The 20,750-nt window shown below is 41.1% G+C and overlaps 1 protein-coding gene across 1 annotated transcript in view; it reads right to left on the bottom strand.

Annotated features, from left to right (window-relative positions):
- LOC126457877 (cytokine receptor-like factor 3) overlaps positions 1–20,750 on the bottom strand; it is a 139,140-nt gene that overhangs the window by 20,964 nt on the left and 97,426 nt on the right. The window contains exon 5 of the mRNA XM_050094546.1: positions 13,782–13,912. Within this exon, the coding sequence (XP_049950503.1) occupies positions 13,782–13,912 (131 nt within the window). The remainder of the gene's footprint in view (positions 1–13,781; positions 13,913–20,750) is intronic.

Raw genomic sequence — 20,750 nt, 5'->3', positions numbered from 1 at the left:
CTTAAGACAAAGGAGAAAGGGTGAAAGGTGCTACACATGGGATTAAAATAGAAGTAAAATGACAGAGGAGCTAAAAGACAGACACAAGGAAATGTCGCTGGCTGACCACTTACAAAAAACATGGGTGAGTCAGTCATCCTGTTAACACATTAAGAACATCTCCCTAAAATGTGAGGAAACAAGTGAGACAAATCAAAAATCTTTAAACCTATCACCACATTCATCTGCATGTTGCTTAAAATAGAGGGCAGATCTGTTGGCAAAATTGCAGCTGCCCTTTGGTTGGAAAATAAAACACAATATAATAAAAAGTGAAGACAAATAAGGATGACTTTGTCCCATCTGCGCGACTGGGAGAAGGTACACCATGGCCCCATTGTGGGCCTTATACAAAACAGAGGTTGTTGTCTGTCACTTCCAGCCACTCATGTTTCCATCAACCCATGACTCTGTACATCAAAAATGAAATTACAGCATGCAGGAGGATGCCACATTGAACTAACTGAGAAACATGCCTCCATTTCTGCTATATCTGCCCTTCCATTCTCCATTATACCTATGTGCCCTGGCACCCAGCAGGACACCTACTTCCCCAACCTTTGTAACCAGAGGAGGGTGTCCTGGATATCCTGGACTACTTTTTCAGCTGGATACAAGTGTTTTAGGGACTGAAGGGTACTCACCAAGTAAGAACAGACAAGGAATTTTGCAGGGACGGCACATCTCATCTGCTCCAGCGCCCTCAAGATCGCGGATAGTTTGGCATCAAATGCAGTGCACTCTGGAAGCAACCGACTCCTGAGAACAAAATCCCAGAAAACAAAAGAACAACTAAATGAGTCCCCTTCTTTAGACCTGTCCATGAGTACAGCGCCACATCAGGGTGCTCATTAAAAATAGCGTACTAAAAACAGAAGCTGGAGGGCACTCCCTCCTCTACTGCACCAAATCTAAAATTACTTGTGACTTCTGCAGTAGCCAGGATGGCAGTCGGTTAAAATCCCAGATTTGAGCCCATAAGTGCCCCACATAAAGGTCCAACACATAAAGGGACTCCAACACACATTTTGCATGGATCCGAAACAGCCTCGTTGCCCACAGATAATTTATAAAGATGAATTCCATAGTCAGACAAGCAACGGTATGGTATGCTGGGGAAGTAGGAGTAGTGAGGAAGTAACAAGCCTGACACTATAAGAAGCTGGTGCCGGATGGTACGTGGTAGTGCTCGGTCTCTTGAATTTCAACACAGAGACTGAGTATGGGTCTGGTCCTGTAGGCATCCTTGGCCATCCTGATCCACTCATGGTGTACAGCATCAATGATCTTCAGGTAAGAAGGCCTCACTGACCTGTACATTGTGCACAAATAGTCCAGGTGCAATTGCAAACATTCTCAGTAAAACTGGAGCAGATGCAACCTATCTGCTCAAGACCTGCAGTAAGACACTTCAAAATATTCATTGCCTTTTAGGACTGCTTTCACGACCTTCAGGTCTGGTAAAAGACAGTTTGGAGTAAAAAATTAGGCCCAAAAATACACACAGAGTCTTTAAAAGGGAGAATGGTGTTCCACATACACAATTCACGTTAATTAAAAATACAATGAGAATGGTTAAAATGAATGTACACACACACACACACACACACACACACACACACACACACTCTCTCTCTCTCTCTCTCTCTCTCTCTCTCTCTCTCTCTGCAGAGAATGTAAAACTGGTCTCTGCAGCCCACTCTCTTTACTGTAAGTTGCAACTGACGAGTTGCTGTTGAAATGATGGGGAGAAACAGAAAACTGCACAGTTGTTCACAAATAAGGAGCATTGTACAGGACTACTTACCATAGACATGGTAGTGTTTATGGCTATGGAGAAGAGGGTAACACTTAAAATACTGCCCTGAGGAACACTATTCTCCTGCTCAAAACTACATCACCAGCTCAATACTGAAAAAAGTGCTTTGGTAGGAAGGGCCAAACAAAGATGGGGAGGTGGCCTTTGGTGGAGCTGCCTGAGAATACGGTGTCTCCAAAAAGTAAAGTACACCTTACTGATATCAAAACATGTACGTATATAACGCTGTTTACATAGGAAAACCTGCTGAATAGCTGTCTCAAGCCAGGAAATGTTGTCGATAGTGAATCGGAATCCCCTTAATCCACACTGAGAATGTCTTAGCAGCTGCCTGGTCTCCAACATCCAGACCAGACGATGGTTAAACATTCACTCCAATGGCTTCCCTACACAACTCATAAAGGCAATGCTCCGATAACTACAGGGACGTGTTCGGTCCTTTACCGGTTTGAGAAGAGGTACCAAAATTGTCTTCCTCCACAAGTTGGGAAAATTGCCTGCCTGCCACATCAAATTAAAACATTGTAAAAGTATTTCCTTTGACACTGGTTGCTGGTTCTGCACCATGCTGTATCAGATGTGGTAGTGATTGGGAGCAGTATCACAAGCTGCAGAGAGTGCCGAATCCAGCTCCCAGAAGTAGAATGGGCAGTTGCGGGTTCTCCGAACTGTTAGACCCGAAGTCCATTCAGCCTTTCCATGATGGCACAGTAATGACGGAACACTGGATCCTGGCTGGCAGCAGCACCAGTCAGTGCAAAACGCTCTGCCATTGTATGTTTGAAATCTCCAGGTGTTATTTGGAGACAAATATAGTTCAACATTGTTGCTACAGGAGACCGACTGCCTTTTCCGGAAATCCTCCTGATGGCTTCGCATGTTGTAACAGAACAAGTAGAATAGTTGATCGAGTCCAGGAACATTTGCCATTACCTTTCTTGCTCTCCTTGCTGATGCATCAAGCCTTTGCCCTTGCTACTTGAAAGGCTGCAAGGTCTTCCCAGCGTTGGGCAGCACTTAAACTGTCGCAGAGCTGCACACCTGACTCGCTTGTCTGAACGGCACTCGTCGGTCCGCCAAGGGACATGTACCTCCTAGGAAGATGAGAGGACTTTGGAATGGATAAGTCAGTGGCACAGTGGATTATTTGCGTGACGTGGTCCACTCCCTCCTGGATGCTGTCATGGCATTCAGACACAGTTAGTTGGTTGAGCAGCACCCAACTGGCTCTGTTGATCATCCACTGTGGTTGCATCCTTTCAGGGAGAGCTCCATGTAGTAGGTGAATGCAGAGTGGAAAGTGGTCACAGGAATGGAGGTCATCAACGATTTCCCACTAAACAGAGTTCGCAAGGGCTGGAGAGCAGAAAGAGAGGTTGTTGGCTAAGGATGACACAGTAGCAGCACAGAAATGAGTGGGAGTGCCTGTGTAGAGGTTGCACAGCTCATGAAGCGGCACGAGGCTCTCCAAAACCTGACTCCGAGGCAAGTAGAGGTCGAGCCCCACAGTACATGATGGTCATTGAAGTATTTCAGTATGAGAAATGGTTGTGGGAGTTGTTCTATAGGACCCATTAGAGCCTCAGAGTCAATCACATCATGCGTAGGTGAATACAAGTAGCAAACAGTGATCTTCTGAAATATGTGAATTTCAATGGCAACCTCTTGCAGGCCAGTAGCTACGGGGAGAGCAGACGAGCAGTGCGCATTATTGACAAACAAAGTGACCCCTCCCTTGACCCTTTCCCCAGTCAGGTCATCCTTGTGATAGTACTGGGACACCAGATGCTTTAAAATGTGTTTCTTGGAAACACAAACACAGAGGGCATTCCAGTTTCAACTCCTCTACACGTGTCCTGAATCCGCTTATGTTCCACTGTAATACGGGAGCCCTCTATCATGGAGCTTGTACTTTCACCTGTCTTTCCGCAATGGAGGCCAGCCCACAGTTGGTGGAGGCTCAATGTTGGAGTGAGATGTTGCCCCAGGCTGACATCAAGATCCATCGGCTCTGTAGACGAGTCATGAGAAAAACCACAGAGAGGGATGTCAACATCGTGAGACTGTTTGCTTCTTGTCTCCACTGGCAGCTGATTTTTTGTCTTATATTTCAGTTTTTCTGCCTGGGGATAATTCGGAGCTGCAGCCATGGAGGTGGTAGCACCAGTACTGGATGATGGACCATTCTGAACCTTTGGAGGAGCGGGAGATCCACAATGGTCGCAACCATGGCCTTGGCTGACAGTCTGGGAAGAGGTATAGGCTTCAAAGTAATTGCGGCAGGACAAGCACAATGTCAAAGGCACATGCTAGTACTGACACTAGCATCCTACAATTTTGTACAGGCATCGACGATCTTCTGTACAGGCTGTTTAACAAAAGAATCAACGGAGGTAGTGAATGTTGAGGGCTGCATGGCATTATAGATATTTTTGGCCTCACCATACAAGATATGCTTGGTTGTTTTGGTATCCTGTATCTTTCTTTTCTTCACAAAACACATTGCAGTCCCTACTCCAGACAGGGCGAACCCCAGAGCTGTTAACACACTTCGGAGGAGATGAACAGCCAACTCCTTCATGGGTGGCCTCACCAAATTTGCCTCGAGTGGCTTTTCCTTTACAACCTAAGTTGATGTGCCCAAAGCACTGACATGTAAAACAATGCATAGGGTTGGGGATCTAAGGCTGCAAACTGAGGTGAAGGGAACCTGCCTTAATATGCTCTAGAAGTTTTGTGCTGCTGAATGTCAGTATAAATGAGTTGGATTTGTAAGATATTCTGCATGTCAACTATTCCTTCTCGCGTGCACTCGACTTTCAGTTCTTCTTTGGGGATAGGTACCAGATTCCTACATATCACAAACCCTTTTCTGTAATTCAATTTGGTGCAGAGTTCAGTTTCAATGGTATATTCCCCAGAGAATTTCATTTTTGCAGGTTCATTGCCTCCAGTGAATTAGAAGTTTCAAGCAATAGTGTCCTACTCACCAATTGTCCTACTGACCAATTTTTATGTCTCTATGCTCTCTAAATCCTTTTGAATGTAAAAAGGGGCGACTTTCTCAAAGGTTCTCTCTTTTCTTTTAACTATCAAATACAAATTCTGATCTGCAGCATCCACTCTGTTATGAAATATTGAGCTACTCTTAATAGCTTCAGAACGTGGAGGGCTTGTAACACGAGGCCTCTTGAGCGACTGAGTGTTGGTACCTACCAGCAGCCCACCTATTTGGCTGGGAGGAGGAGATGATGATTCTGAGGGGTCCATCTCGGTCATACGAGCAGCTATGGAAATAAAAGTCCACCTGGACATGCCTAGGTAAGCATTATACAAATGAGTTGCTGTAGTTCCCCAGGGGTTGCCTGCTAACGACTGTTTCACCTCACTGCCATTTGAAATAAATCAGGTGAATTGGCACAGATTCATAGTGTCCAATTTAAAGCCAGCTCTGTGTGGTATACAAGGATGATGTGCTCAATGGACTTGTGCCTCGATGTCAAACATCCCTTGTTTAGCATCTTACAGCACTGTATGTGGAGGATTTGGGAGAGTATTAGCGACACATTATAAGACTGAAAAAGTACAAACCGGAAATGCTGACACAACTCCTGTTTACTTTGACATGTCATTCAGTACAACAGTAGAAGAGAAAGGCCTCAAAAGCACATTGGTTCGTACTATGGGCAATGAGAGATGGCGAAGCACCAAGACATTATGTGTGTTTGTCAATGGAACAAAGACGTGACCCTACATCATCCTCAGTCATAAAACTGTGCCCAATTACAAGCTTCTACCTGGTGTCACATTTTGTTGCAATGGAAAAGGAAGGATGACCAATGAGTTGATTACTGACACCAGCAGTGAAGGCAGAAATCCTTAGATTAAACACAAATCTTGTCGTGATCCCAGAAGTAATGTCTTTGCAACTACAACTGTTAGATATCATGGTCAATAAGCCATTTGAAGACCATCTGAAGCAACTGTACAGCAATAGATTACTACTGGGAAGTTGATGAAGCCTTTGGAATATTTAACTGTGGAATGGATCCATACTACTTGGACACACATATCCTGTGTATCAATTGTGAATGGCTTTAAGAAGTACTGTGTTCAAATGCATTAGATGGTAGTGAAGAGTATCTACTATGGGCAGAAATGCAAGATAATCATGACAATATCAGTGACACTGCAGATTCTGTGGACCATTCTAGTGAGGAGGACAAAGATGCATTTGTATCTGACCAAGGGAGATCTATATGTGATTTTATTTTCTGTGGACTGGTACTTTTATTGTCTCCTTCAGTTACCTGTAAAAAGGTAACCATTTTTTAAGGTTTCAAAATAAACTTAGTATGTGTATACATATTTTTTCTATAATCCCTTGTAGAGCAATGGAGAGTCATTCTGGATTTGGATATATATAATATATCACAAGGAGAACAGAGACAAGAGAAATTAGGACTTATATGGAAGCATATAGCCAAGTCATTTTTCCCTTGCTCAAATTGCAAATGGAGCTGAAAAAGGAATGCTTAGCAGTGGTACAAGACACCCTCCAACACATGGTTGCGTTTGGAGTACGTAAGCAGGTGTACCTGTATGGATAGCCATTAAAGTCAGCCACATTATGCTGTGAAGCATGCTCTGCAACTAGGTGCACCAGTTGGCCTATGCTGCAGTGTAGTGCTCTCAGATATTATCTGTCCTATACTCTGTGCCTGTCAGCTACTGATTGCTGTTCCCATTTGATGAGTGGTGAGATTATGGTAGATTAATATAATGCATATATTTACTGGAAGAAAAGAAGTGGACCTAGTGAAATTTTTTTGACTTCACTGTGGTGTCTCCCCCCTCCCTCTGCATTTTATGTTGTTCAACCTGCAATTTATACAAGATCCTCCTCCTCCTTCCCTTTCAATTTTTGCAGTTTTTTCTCTTATATTCATTCTGTTGAATATGTATCTTTAAATTTCAGGTTTGTACACAGACAAGGAAAAACAATTCCCAGATATCTCAGTTAAAAATGCATTTTCTCCCAGGTAAAAACACATTCTTTCCATGTTAAGTGACAGTACATTCTACCTCGGAACTGTAAAACTTGTCAGTCCTTTAAATGATTATGGTTTTATACACTAGTGTAGAATTTCCCAGCACTTTAGAAAACGAAAATCAGGGGAAAAAAAAACATGTTTTGGAAAGATCTTTGATGTGCAGCAAACTGTACGCTGCATATTTTCGTATTACATAAGTATTAATTCAAATTCCACCAAACACTGCAGGTTACTTTCAGAAGCATTGGAATCAAGATTGCAACCTGCTTTTGCAAGCCAGACATAGCTCATGTCAAATGTTCTCGCCAGCCGACGACCGCAGATATTAAGAGCATAGGACACTTGATATAGTCAGCCAATAGCAACATCACTGTTGAGTAGCGCGAACACACAAACAGGAAAAGTTAATAGTTTAAATTAATATACATAGTGTTGCTACAAGAAAAGCAATGCTTTCACATATAATATTGGTCTCCAAGATTAATGAGCTGCAAGAAAAGCTAAACTTTCACATTTAATGCTGATATTTTTTGCATGTGTTACACTTTTAAGATATATCACACAAATGTGCCAGGAAAATTTTTAATGACAACATATAAATGTCTGATCCTTAGGGCTCGAAATTCATATAAATGGTTCGTCATCAATGAGTCGATTTTTAAATGAGAGTCGCACACTCTGTGATTTAAGAAATTCGCCATACATTCTTGCACATAGTTCAACTTGCGTAAAAGGAAATTTACTTTGAAAGTAACACTTTTTAAACCGTCATTCGCAATATTTTCCCACAACCTGTTACAAATAGGTTTGTTTCAGCAGTCACCAGATAACAGGCACCACACCGCTTGCGCAGCTATGACAACGTAGGAAGCCTGTATGTTTGTACATGTAAAACATTAAAAGATCTTACATTATGTCATAAAAGAAACAAGACATCAGACATACTTCAAGACCATCAGACTTTCATGAGCAATACTAAAATGTGCAGAGTTAAAGTGCACATTTGTCTGTCCAAATTCCCAATGAAGTAGGCCTCGACCTGATATTAAGTTTTCCAATGTGTTTTTCGGGATGTAAATTTTCTTGGACTACCAGTACTGTATTATTTCATGTTTGGTTCTTTATTATGGGATAATGCCAAACGTGCTAGAAGATGAAAACGTGCACCTGAAATGCAGTGAATAACTGAAACTAGCCAACTGTGTGGAATTATACATTTTGTTTCAAATACATTGACTGCCTCAGTGGAAAAGATTAATAAAAGCCAAATTTCTTTAGCAAACCGGCAAAAATAACTTCATTGTTCTGCAAGGCGATTAATGCTTGACTGTCATAACGGTGGAAATAAAATCTAAAACTAATAACATATTTTAGCCCTCCGTAACTATGTGAATGTATTTGATAGCTCCCGGCCACAGAAATCCGTTTTCATTTGAAGTGAGAGCAGTAAACGGAGAGGAAACAGCAAAATCACTCAATGTAAACACAGGTCACGTGGAGACTATCCACTTCCCCACTATAATTCAGACTGCCCTCGTATCAGGTCCGAATCTACGAAATTTCCGAACTGGGGCAATACTAGATAGTGGCGACCCCCACCCCCCCTCGAGCATTTGAGATAGGATGTCAAAAGTTTTAAAACAATCTAAATTTCAAAAATATGTTCATTTTGTAGAGCACATCTTTCTGAAGAGTCTGATACATATAACATGTGTGTTCGAGGAAATGTAAGACATGTTATTTGGTCTTAAGTGCACGAAAGTGTAGAGCCACGCCTCTTCACACAGTGTTCTTCTGTCGCATGTCACTGTATTTCACTCTGTGGAATTGAAATGTGTAAATTTTGTAATGGATGCCATCAAACTATATTCATGACAGTGGAAATTAAACTGTCCTGCAGTGCCTCTCCTCCTGCCAGTCAGTCGGTTTGACATCCTGCCCCTCTTTTTTTCTTTAAAAAAACCTCAGATGGGATTATTTGTAATTGGGAGAACAAGAACTTTTCAGGAAATTTGCACTCTTTGTTGCCTGTTAGCTAATAACTTGCTGTTTTGTGTAAAATAAAAATAAGTATAGGGTACGTACAACCAGTAAAGACAAGAGACAAGCATGACAATATACATTTCTTCAATCCTTAGCTCCTAGCATTTTTTTCTCTCTAATCTTGCTACAGCTTTACATGGCGTTCTTTCCTTTCTGCGAAAGGATCTATTATCCCATCAAAGTTCATTGAATGTTTTGTTACATGAAAAATCAAAATGTTGTTGTCTAATACTGAGAAAGCTGTTAATACAAATAGTACCCAAGATCGGTGTGTTTTCTCGATCTGGTTATGTCTATTTTGTCACTGTCTGCTAGAGAAAACAAAATAGGCCTTTCTAAAACTGCAGCAATTGTAACACACACACACACACACACACACACACACACACACACACACACGAAATAAACGAGACTGTTTTTTGGCACAAATGGTCATTTTTATCACTCGATAGAATATAATTCATGAAGTACCAATATCAAATGCGTATCAGGCCTACTATAAGCAAAAAGCTTTATGTTAGGAAATAGTTTCAAAATTTCATTCATACTCTCCAGTTTCTCAAGCATGAGATGGAAAAGTAGTTGTTGTATCCGGATCCAGCTTCAGATACTGCCGTGTCTGGGAGCTGATGAGACCTCTCCATTTTGCTTGGTCCTCCCACCCCTTTTCTACCTCCACTTGCTCCCAGGTCACACCTCTCCTTTCCACAGATATTCTCACTCCCGTTTTCCACTGTGTTCTTGGGCACCCTCTAGGTCTTTTTCCATCCATCTTTATTTCTTCCATAATTTTGGGAAATCTCTGCCCATGCATCCTCTCTTAACATGCCCATACCATCTTAACCTCTTTTTTTAAAATTTCTTCTCTTATACTTTCTTGGTTTTCCCTTAGCTGCTCTAAGAAATTTCATTTCCCCTGCTTGCAGTCAGCTCCAGTCCCTTTCTGTCATTGTCCATGTTTCTCTCCATGCGTGACAATAGGGAAGTAATAAGTCTTTACATACGAAGTTTTGATTTTTCTAAAACTTCCTTATTCCAAATCAGGTGTTTTATTGTTTCCTAGAAATTGCCTCCCTTCTGAAACCTCCTATTAATTTTGTTGGTTATTCTTCCATCACTAGATATTTCACTCCCTAAATAAGTGAAACTGTTTACCACTTTGAAGGGTTCTCCATTCGAAGTAATATTCCCATTGATCCCTTTGTCTCTTCCAAATTCCATTACTTCACTCTTATCTTTATTTATTTTTAATCCATACCCTTTCATTATTTCCTTCCACACATCAAGTTGTAGCTGTACATCTACATCTTTATTGCCCCATATTACCATATCATCTGCTAAAATCATCTTTTTGTCTTTTTCTTTTAGTATATCTTTTAACTGCCCTACTCATTCCCTCCATTCCAACATTAAAAAGTGCAGGAGATAGAATACTTGCTTGTTTAAGTCCTAGTCTTATTTTGAAGTATTCAGAGTTCCCCAATGGTGCTCTAATTTTACAATTGTGTTCTCTGCACAATGTCTTTATTACATTAATGTATCCATCTTCTATACCTATCTTCTTCATTTCTTCCCAGAGTCTTTCCCTGTTAACTGAGTCATATGCCTTATCTATGTCTATAAAAACCATTATCACCCTTTTGTTATACTCCCAACTTTTTCCATCAGTTGACAGATAGAAAATATCAGGTCGATCATGCTTCTTCCTTTGCTAAACCCGTGCTGTTCTTCACTCAGCTCCTTTCATGTATTTGATTTAGTAAAATTCTTTCAATAATCTTGGCTGTATGACTCATAAGGGTTATTCCTCTGTAGTTTTTACAAAGTCTTTTATTGCCTTTTTTGAAGATGGGAACAATGTCTCCTCTTCTCCAATCATCAGGTATTGTACTATTTCTCCACATATTTGACAGTAATCTATACAGCCACTGCATTCCCACTGGACCCGCTGCTCTTATCATGTCCACTAATATTTCATCAGGTCGTGGGGCTTTACCCCCCTTCATCTTCTTCACAGCTATTTCCATTTCTTCCCAATTTTTCTCAATTTCTCCATTCTTTGTTGTTTCCTTGTGTGCCTGCACCTAAGTGCTTAACAGTTTCTTAAAATGTTCCTCAGATCTTCAATCACAGTGCCATCCTCTGTTTCCATCTTTACTGATACTTCAGAAGCCTTCCTTTTATTTTTTATCATTTCATAGAAGATTTTCTTATTGCTCTTCACATCTTCAGTTTTTTTAAATATAAACTCTTCCCATGCATTTTTCTTTGCTTTTTCCACTATTTCTTTGCACTTCTTCTTTTCCTCTATATATCTTTTATGGTCCTCATCAGTTTTAGTTTTCCACCACTTTCTCCATGCTCCATTTTTTCTTCAAACTGCTAGGATTGTGGTATCGTCCCATCAACTTGACTGTCTTACTTTTTCCTTTCCAGATGTTGTACCACATACTTCTTGTGTTGCTTTGACTAAAGTGTCTTTGAATAAACTCCATTCTTTTTCTACATCACAGAAAACGTCTTTTGGAAATTTTTGTGTGATTAATTCTCTATACTTCTCGGCACTTTCACTCTCCTTCAGTTTCCAATCCCATATCCTCATCACTTACTTCTGTTTTCTATTTTTCACACACTGATTCGTTTTCCATTGTCCTACCAGTAATCTATGGAGATGGAAAAGTAGTAGTACGAAATTTTTATATAAATTTGGAATCATCATATTCTTCCCTAATTTGTCTTATATCCCTGTTTCTTCTCCTTCCTCATTCTAACAAACAATCTTGTCATCACTAATTCTGTAACTATTCATCGGTTAACTTCACTAACCCTGCCTGAATCATCGGTTTAGTTATCCTGCGACTATTCTCCGGTTAGGCATTGATGCATGTCCGTACAACACATTTCCCCACTACTTCCAGAATAGAACTTAGCTGCTGGTAGCCACTGTACAACTGGCCCTTATTAGTGCTGCAATCTGGCCAAAAATTTTCTAGGATACACCAAGAAGATAATATGTAATCTTTCTTACCCATTATTCCTGTTAGTCGTTTCTTTCCACAATGGTAGTCTGAATCTATGGATTTCGCTAACAATTATAACAATACTAATCACTCGCGAACCCAATCAACTACATAATCAGACAGCGATTGGCATTCATCCGTTCAGCCTTTCTCCGCTCAGCTCATATAGCCTCATCCCTTTTTGTCTGCAGGAAGGTTTATTTCTAGATACGGCGAGGATTCCCCTGACAGACACATCAAGTACACTATACATGCATTCGAAAGTCAACTCATGATTCATTCAGAAATCAACTTAGAATGTGTTCAAAAACCGACAGAAATATGTTTGAAAATCATATGAATAATCAATGTGCACTGAAGGCTAGGCGCTCTGTGAAACAAGGTTTTTTTCCCCTCAAGACAGTCCTTTTCTGATACTGGGCATTGTTGAAGTGCACCAATAAAGGATGAAATGTACTCTGTAGTTGGAGATGGGCAGTTCAATCACACATGGACTAGCATATGGCGCAGAATCATTTTTTAAGGTACAAAATGTCATTAAGCTCTGTTGTTTGTATGTTATTTAGTTTCTTATATGATTACTGTGAAATACAGAATGAGCAGAGCATGGAAATATTAAAGTTTTGGTAATCTGATTATTAGTATGAACTTAAATTGAATTATTTATAATTTACAATGCCAGGATGGTTTATGTGCGATGAAGACACGCTATTTGGTCTTAAATGAGCTGTCATGTTAACTGAAGTGCATATAACTCTAGTTACTAATATGGATAAATTGATGTAAATTTGAGCTTTTAATATTTGAGCATGTGGAATAGAATTTAGCAGGAGAGTGCTACTTAATATATGGTTCAACTTCTTTCATTCCAAATCACCATCACATAATCAAACTACAGCATAGTAAATTGAAAGCACATCATGAAGTCCTGAAGCACAGATCAAACCAGATGTGACATGATTATAGGCCACTGTCGAGTGAAGTTATCATTGCCTTAAACTGAACTATTTTGAACATTAGGAAAGGAGGGTGAGGTGGGAAGAGGGGGGAAGAGGAGGCGGAGGAGGAGGAGGGGGGGAGGAGGGGGGTGGGCAGGGTGTCTGAAGAGGCTCTTGCTTACAACCTGAAACAGAAATTGCGCCCCGAATAAAGGTTTCCCAACATTTGATCACCTTTCACTTTTATTGCAATAATGGAAAATACCAGATAGAATACAAACAATGGTATCAGGAAAACATGTTACCTTCTTGCAAAGGTAGAAATTTGTGGTAAGTTTCTATGGGACCAAACTGCTGAGATCATCAGTCATGCAGAGTTACACATTGAGCATTAGATACGAATATAAATAATGTTTGGGTCACTGGTGTGTGCTGTAATTGTGCACTATAAAAAAGAATGCTAGTTTATTAGCTGAGCTACAGGCACCAAACAGCTTCCTTATGTGAATGACTGTCTTTCCTTATACCATCAATCAGAATCTGATTTAAGGAAAAGCACTTCCAATACCTTTATTCTGCTGATATATACAATTATTTTCATGAATCTTTGTATAACAGAAGCTCTAACATTGTAAAATGATCCTTGGCAGTCAGTTGTTACTACTATTGCTACTACTACGACGACTACTGTACTTCCTCCACAAAGACTGCTTTAATAACAAACACTTAAATCCTACCTGACAATGAGTAGGTGAAATAATGTATCTCATGGATTGCTACTAAATGTAGGTGAAAAAACTGTTGAGAATTTTTTTTTCACTACACTTAAACAGTGTGCTACATTTTGAATCTGCCACCTATTACTTACAGTGAATTCCACGGCATGTCCTGGTCCAAACTGTGGTCCACATGAAAAAAGGACAGATGGTTCTGCAGTGCTTTTGGTTGCCAGCTGCTTCTCATTCGTTACAATGTAATTCTGATTTGTTTCCTCCCAGCCTGGTCAATGAAAAATAAAGCAATAAAACTTATAAATAAACAATAACTTAAAATAAAAGTACACTGACATTTGTCAAACTAAGAAGCATACCTGTGAAACAAATTTCATACCTCAGATTGCACGACAATATATAAATTTTTAGGACTTTTGGACTGTACATGATATTTGATTCCATGAATTCAGCATAGTGTGAAAATCCCTTGCACTTTGGAATTAAAACTTCATTGCATGGAATCAACTAAGCCCAGATTTATTCCCAACAACTCCAAACTGCCCCTGAAGCATCATTTGCTGTTGCTTGAAGTTTGGGACAAATAAATTGTCAATCAAGCATATCCCAGACATGTTCTATTGGCAACATGTCAGGAAAACATGTGCCAGGAAAGCAGCAGTATCTACCCATTGTTCTTTGCAAAATTCTTGCACACTGAACACCATATGTGACATTGTCCTGTTGAATTATGTCATGTGGAATTACCCAAAAAAAAATCACTGCATGCAATCCTGTACAGGTATTGCATTTGTGTTAACCACTTCACTGCCACCAGAATGGCATGTGCAACGAGGGTGGGATCTTCCAGTACTGCAGAGAGCACAGAGTCAAGAATGCTGGGTCAGTAAAACATTCTTTATTATTTGAAAATTCTCCTACACTAGGTCGACAACTCCGGTCCAGGTTCCAGTCATGGCTAGACCAGCAAGTCCACTGAGGCAGCAGAATGCCAAGACAGCACAACAGCAGCCAGTGGAGACAGCAACCTTACTGACGTGGGCTGGATGCCCACTCCAAAGCACAGCAAATATACGGTCACACTGGCACACACTGCATGCCTCAAGGTGGCTTGCAGGGGCTTTCAGATTCCATGACTCAAACCTAGGACTCTCAAAGATTGGCTGGAGTGTCAGGCGACAGTACCCAATGACACATCTCGCCTAGGCTGTACCAATTTGAAGCCCAGAACCACCAAGGGTGAGCTGATGGCTCACACCCTGGTGGCTATGTCTGGTTGACGATGCTGCTCATCAAAGCTGTAGCTACTCAGCTGCATATCTGAGTGGTGGCCAGAACCAAGACCGTAGCACAGGAATTTGCAGTGCTGACATAATAAAGGTATTTGCTGAATTGGGAGCATAATATAGTAGTCCCAGCTGTTATGACAGAGACTCACATCCCATCATGTAGCTGTCTGTGGAACATTGCTTTAGGCTACAGCACGTAGCCATCCAACCCACCACTGCAGTAGACTGCTGTATTGAAGAATGCCAACCCAGCATTACTGGAGTGTCAATCTGCAAAATTTCACAGGTGGCTGGCTTGCATACCCCTAGGACGATTGCTGTGGTCTGCCTGTGACTGTTTCTGCAACGAGCCATTGGTTCTATACATCCACCACATCTTACCAACATGCGCCTTAGCAATCAGAATAGCATAGTGTGATAAAGCTAGTTCAATGAGACCAATCATCCTGTCATGTTCAAAATCACTCGTACACTGGTTTTTGACATCAATAGTACATACTGGCAGTTGGTTTTACACTTTTTGCTGATTCACTGTTCGACACATCCCATAAATTGGGTAATTCTTCTGTATGTCACTATTTAAATAAATTTGTTAGTATAATCACTTTACTTGTAATTAGTGTTTATTGCTGAGATTAAAATGATAATACTGCACTAGTGTTGAATGTTTGTAGATGTATACTTCTTCAATAAGTGCAAAGTACAAGAGAACCTTACTATGCCATGATCGTTCTTATTCTGTTTAACCGAAGACAATGATGTGACATTCTCCACTATAGACATGCATGTGGACTTGTGGAGTGTCACAGCCTCACTCTCATTGTGAGGAATTACTACTCACTTTATCAAGAAGCAACTAAGTCTCAAGCTTGGCTGAGATCTTATGAAAAAACAAATTATATGCAATGTAGTGGATTACATTTTTATTTTGATGAACTCTATTTTGGAAACTATTTTAGTGTTCAAAAACACTTTGGCTATAAAATGCCCTGATGAGTGCCAGCTTTCATGACATCCCTTTATGAGTTGCTCTGTCTAGTACGTGACAAAGGATGGAAGAGATCACTCAGGTGGAGGTCATCTTCAACTACCCTATAAATGCAGTCAAAAAATGCAGTAGGAGTGGCATGAGAGATCTACAAGTATTGACAATTACATGGCAGTGCTGAAAATTGTTTTCTACCTTGTGTTTGGAAGTTATACGTATTTAAACTGTTATATTTAAATACTATGTCACTACACTGTTGTTGTTATGTACTGCTTGAACTTCAATATGTTTTCAAGGAGGTTAGTTAAAATATGAGTCCTATTATTTTTTTTAAAATGGGTGTCCTTGTGAAGAAGACCACTGTAGTTGGCAAAGTGGCGACTTTCACGTTTCATTTAAAGGCCAATTTTTATCATCCAATAGGGCAGAATGGGCTGAGGCCACAAAGGGCCATCATGGATAGTTTACTATCCTCAACCTTTTTTCTGAAGGTACCAGGCAAAGGGATACAAGCTGCAAGCTGGACAGTTTTTCTGCCAGGATATCCTCTGGGAAGGATGAGTTTACACCAAGTCACAAAAAGTATTTACAGTATGTTTGTCATGGGAAACAACATATTGCTTGGGCTGAAAAAAGACCACTAGCACTAGTATCAGATTGTAGATACAGCATTAAGTGTTCAGAAATACAGAACAGAAAAGACAAACACAAAAAATGATCAGGGATGCTATATAATCACCTACACAGACAGGCAGACAGTCCAGGCCTTCCATCTACTAATGCAATGAACAGAGCAAACAGCTGAAATCTGTCATGTTTCTGAACTTCCCAACTGAAGTTATTATGCTTCCTACAATTGCATAATGGCTTGGACCAAGCACTCAGAATTGCATGTGTAAGGGAGTGCACTTCGGCTATGACTACAGAATTGCATGTGTATGTGGGTGCACTTCAGCTATGGCTACATTTTCTATGTTTACAGTTTCTGAGGAAATTAATTAAATCAGCATGGCAGGAACTCAACAAAAGGAATTCTCTTTCTCTTAATTGTGGTGGCATGAGCTCCCATTCCTGGCATCGTTGCGCCAGTATTTGATAGGTTGTCTTCTATTAGAGATCTCTCCAAAGGTATCAGCATGTCTTCCCTTGTCATAATATCTCCTTTGACTAATTTTCAGTATTAGGAGACACAACCACCACTACAATCTTCCACCAGTGCCTGTTAAGACTAGGTACCCAAAGGTTCACAGAGCTCGATATTTTACACACATGTATTATATGTGCTATCATTCAACTGCTGGAGCAGTTTATGACAGAAACTTTTAAAGATCTATAAGCACTTAAGTCTACTAGAATTAGAAATGGACTGGAAATCTGATTTATCTGGTAGCTTAAGAGTATCAGTAGTGTCCAGCAAGTCACTTGGTGGTGGACATATGAAGCACACTATTACTTTCCGGTGAGGGTGAATAGTTACAACACTTACTTGCAGTAAAGTTTTGGAGGTCATAAGCTTTGCTGAGGAACAGTGCCACTGTCTTTTGCTCATTCTCCACCTACTTTCATTGAGGATGTAACAGCTTAGCACAGAAGTATCATATAGTTCAAAATATGTCTTCTCTAAAATAGAAGTATTATATGTCTTTGGCTTTGACTTGTTGCTCAACACACTATTTTTTTAAGGTTTTATTTTTTATGTTCTTACCAACCTCACATTATGGACAATAATCCTGGTCTCCAAATTGTACGATGCACCACTGTCATGTTTCATTATGGTTGCTGATGCACACACAGTGTTTCTGATAATGGAGGGCAGTTGATACAATATGCCAGGTGACAACGTTTTATGTACAATCAATACATTTACACTCCGCAAACTACTGTAAAATGAATGGCAGAGAGTACTTTCCCTTACACGAATTACTAATGTTCCTTCCTGATTCATTCACATATGGAACATAGGAAGAATCACTGCTTCAATGCCCCTGTGTGGACTGTAGCTAGCCTAATCTAACAGTCTATATTTCTAAACCATTATATATGGGCTTTAGTATATCCCCAGGATCCTCATGTAATAAAATTATGTAAGTAAGGTACTTACACTGTAGGCATCGTTTTAGAAATAATACTTCAAAATTCCACTTCTAAGGGGATGAAATATGGGATGATAGGCTTTTTGAAAACATGTTGCTATGAATTTTGAAAGTAGAACTATGAAAATTAGTGTCTGGTTTCTCAGTCAGAAATTAAAAAAAAAAAATTCGTGTTTCAGCATTTTTGGAAATTCAACCACTAACGGAATAAAATAATGGGTGAAAGGTTTTTTGAAAATACAGGGTGACAATTATTGAACTATATGACATAAAATCATCATAACTTCTGAACGGTTTGCATTAGGACATTTAAACTGCACGGTTAGTCGTGGGGCATGATTGGTATTAGAATGCGCATAGACATGCACCTTGTTGTTGTCAGCCTTTTGCATGTGAAAATGTCACGGTATAGCGTGCCCGAGCGTATAGCACTTGTGAAGGTCTACTATGCGAGCAATAGCACTAAAGTTCGTGATGACAGTGTTAGCAATGTTGGTCACCTAGAAAGGATGAAAACATCAAGATGGTATGTGCTGTGTTCCAAACCAGCCCCAAGAAATTGATCAGACGAGCTGCACAAAAGGTGGGAATCAGCCGGGAGATGCCGTGTCAAGTTATTGTTGCAGACCTGCATCTCTTCTCATACAAAATTCAAACCCATCAGCCATTAAGCCCCAGGGTCATGGAACAGCAGTTGTGTTTCGCCAACACTATTGTCCACAGAATTGGTGAAAGGACTCTGACGTGAGTATGGTCTGGTTCAGAGACAAAGCACACTTTCATTTGGATGGGTTCGTCAATAAGCAAAACTGGTGCATTTGGGGGACTGAGAAACCGCATTTCACGACCGAGAAGTCTCTTCACCCTCAATGGGTGACTGTGCAGTGTGCAATGTCCGGTCTTGGAATAATCTGTGTGATATTCCTTAACGGCATGGTGATTACCGAATGGTACATGAAGATTTTGGAAGGTGATCTCATCCCCATTATCCAAAGTGATCCTGATTTCGACAAGATGTAGTTTGTGCAAGATGGAGCTTGACCCCATTAAAGCAGGAGAGTATCTGATGTCCTGGAGGAGCACTTTCGGAACCACATTCTGGCTCTGGGATACCCAGAGGCCACTAGCATGCATTGATTGGCCACCATATTCTCAAGATCTGAACACATGACTCCTTTTTGCTGTGTCCTGCCTACTCATCAAATACGGAGTGCCTAGGAAACCTGCTTCTCGGATTGCTAGGCAACAATTCAAGCAAACTGTAATAATGATATCAATATAATAGAGGGAAACATTCCACGCGGGAAAAATATATTTAAAAACAAAGGTGATGTGACTTACCATACGAAAGTGCTGGCAGGTCATAGAAACACAAACAGACACACACTCCGCTGCAGAGTGAAAATCTCATTCTGGAAACATCCCCCAGGCTGTGGCTAAGCCATGTCTCCGCAATATCCTTTCTTTCAGGAGTGCTAGTTCTGCAAGGTTCGCAGGAGAGCTTCTGTAAAGTTTGGAAGGTAGGAGACGAGGTACTGGCAGAAGTAAAGCTGTGAGTACCGGGCGTGAGTCGTGCTTCGGTAGCTCAGTTGGTAGAGCACTTGCCCGCGAAAGGCAAAGGTCCCGAGTTCGAGTCTCGGTCAGGCACACAGTTTTAATCTGCCAGGAAGTTTCATATCAGCGCACACTCCGCTGCAGAGTGAAAATCTCATTCTGGAAACATCCCCCAGGCTGTGGCTAAGCCATGTCTCCGCAATATCCTTTCTTTCAGGAGTGCTAGTTCTGCAAGGTTCGCAGGAGAGCTTCTGTAAAGTTTGGAAGGTAGGAGACGAGGTACTGGCAGAAGTAAAGCTGTGAGTACCGGGCGTGAGTCGTGCTTCGGTAGCTCAGTTGGTAGAGCACTTGCCCGCGAAAGGCAAAGGTCCCGAGTTCGAGTCTCGGTCAGGCACACAGTTTTAATCTGCCAGGAAGTTTCATATCAGTGCACACTCCGCTGCAGAGTGAAAATCTCATTCTGGAAACATCCCCCAGGCTGTGGCTAAGCCATGTCTCCGCAATATCCTTTCTTTCAGGAGTGCTAGTTCTGCAAGGTTCGCAGGAGAGCTTCTGTAAAGTTTGGAAGGTAGGAGACGAGGTACTGGCAGAAGTAAAGCTGTGAGTACCGGGCGTGAGTCGTGCTTCGGTAGCTCAGTTGGTAGAGCACTTGCCCGCGAAAGGCAAAGGTCCCGAGTTCGAGTCTCGGTCAGGCACACAGTTTTAATCTGCCAGGAAGTTTCATATCAGCGCACACTCCGCTGCAGAGTGAAAATCTCATTCTGGAAACATCCCCCAGGCTGTGGCTAAGCCATGTCTCCGCAATATCCTTTCTTTCAGGAGTGCTAGTTCTGCAAGGTTCGCAGGAGAGCTTCTGTAAAGTTTGGAAGGTAGGAGACGAGGTACTGGCAGAAGTAAAGCTGTGAGTACCGGGCGTGAGTCGTGCTTCGGTAGCTCAGTTGGTAGAGCACTTGCCCGCGAAAGGCAAAGGTCCCGAGTTCGAGTCTCGGTCAGGCACACAGTTTTAATCTGCCAGGAAGTTTCATATCAGCACACACTCCGCTGCAGAGTGAAAATCTCATTCTGGAGACACATACATACACACAAAATTCAAGCTTTTGCAACAAACTGTTGCCTCATCAGGAAAGAGGGAAGGAGAGGGAAAGACGAAAGGGTTTTAAGGGAGAGGGTAAGGAGTCATTC

Source organism: Schistocerca serialis, chromosome 2 (genome assembly GCF_023864345.2).
Source record: "Schistocerca serialis cubense isolate TAMUIC-IGC-003099 chromosome 2, iqSchSeri2.2, whole genome shotgun sequence".
NCBI lineage: Eukaryota > Metazoa > Arthropoda > Insecta > Orthoptera > Acrididae > Schistocerca > Schistocerca serialis.
Note: the sequence above shows the minus strand (reverse complement) of the source record. Positions and strands in the feature narration are given on the sequence as shown.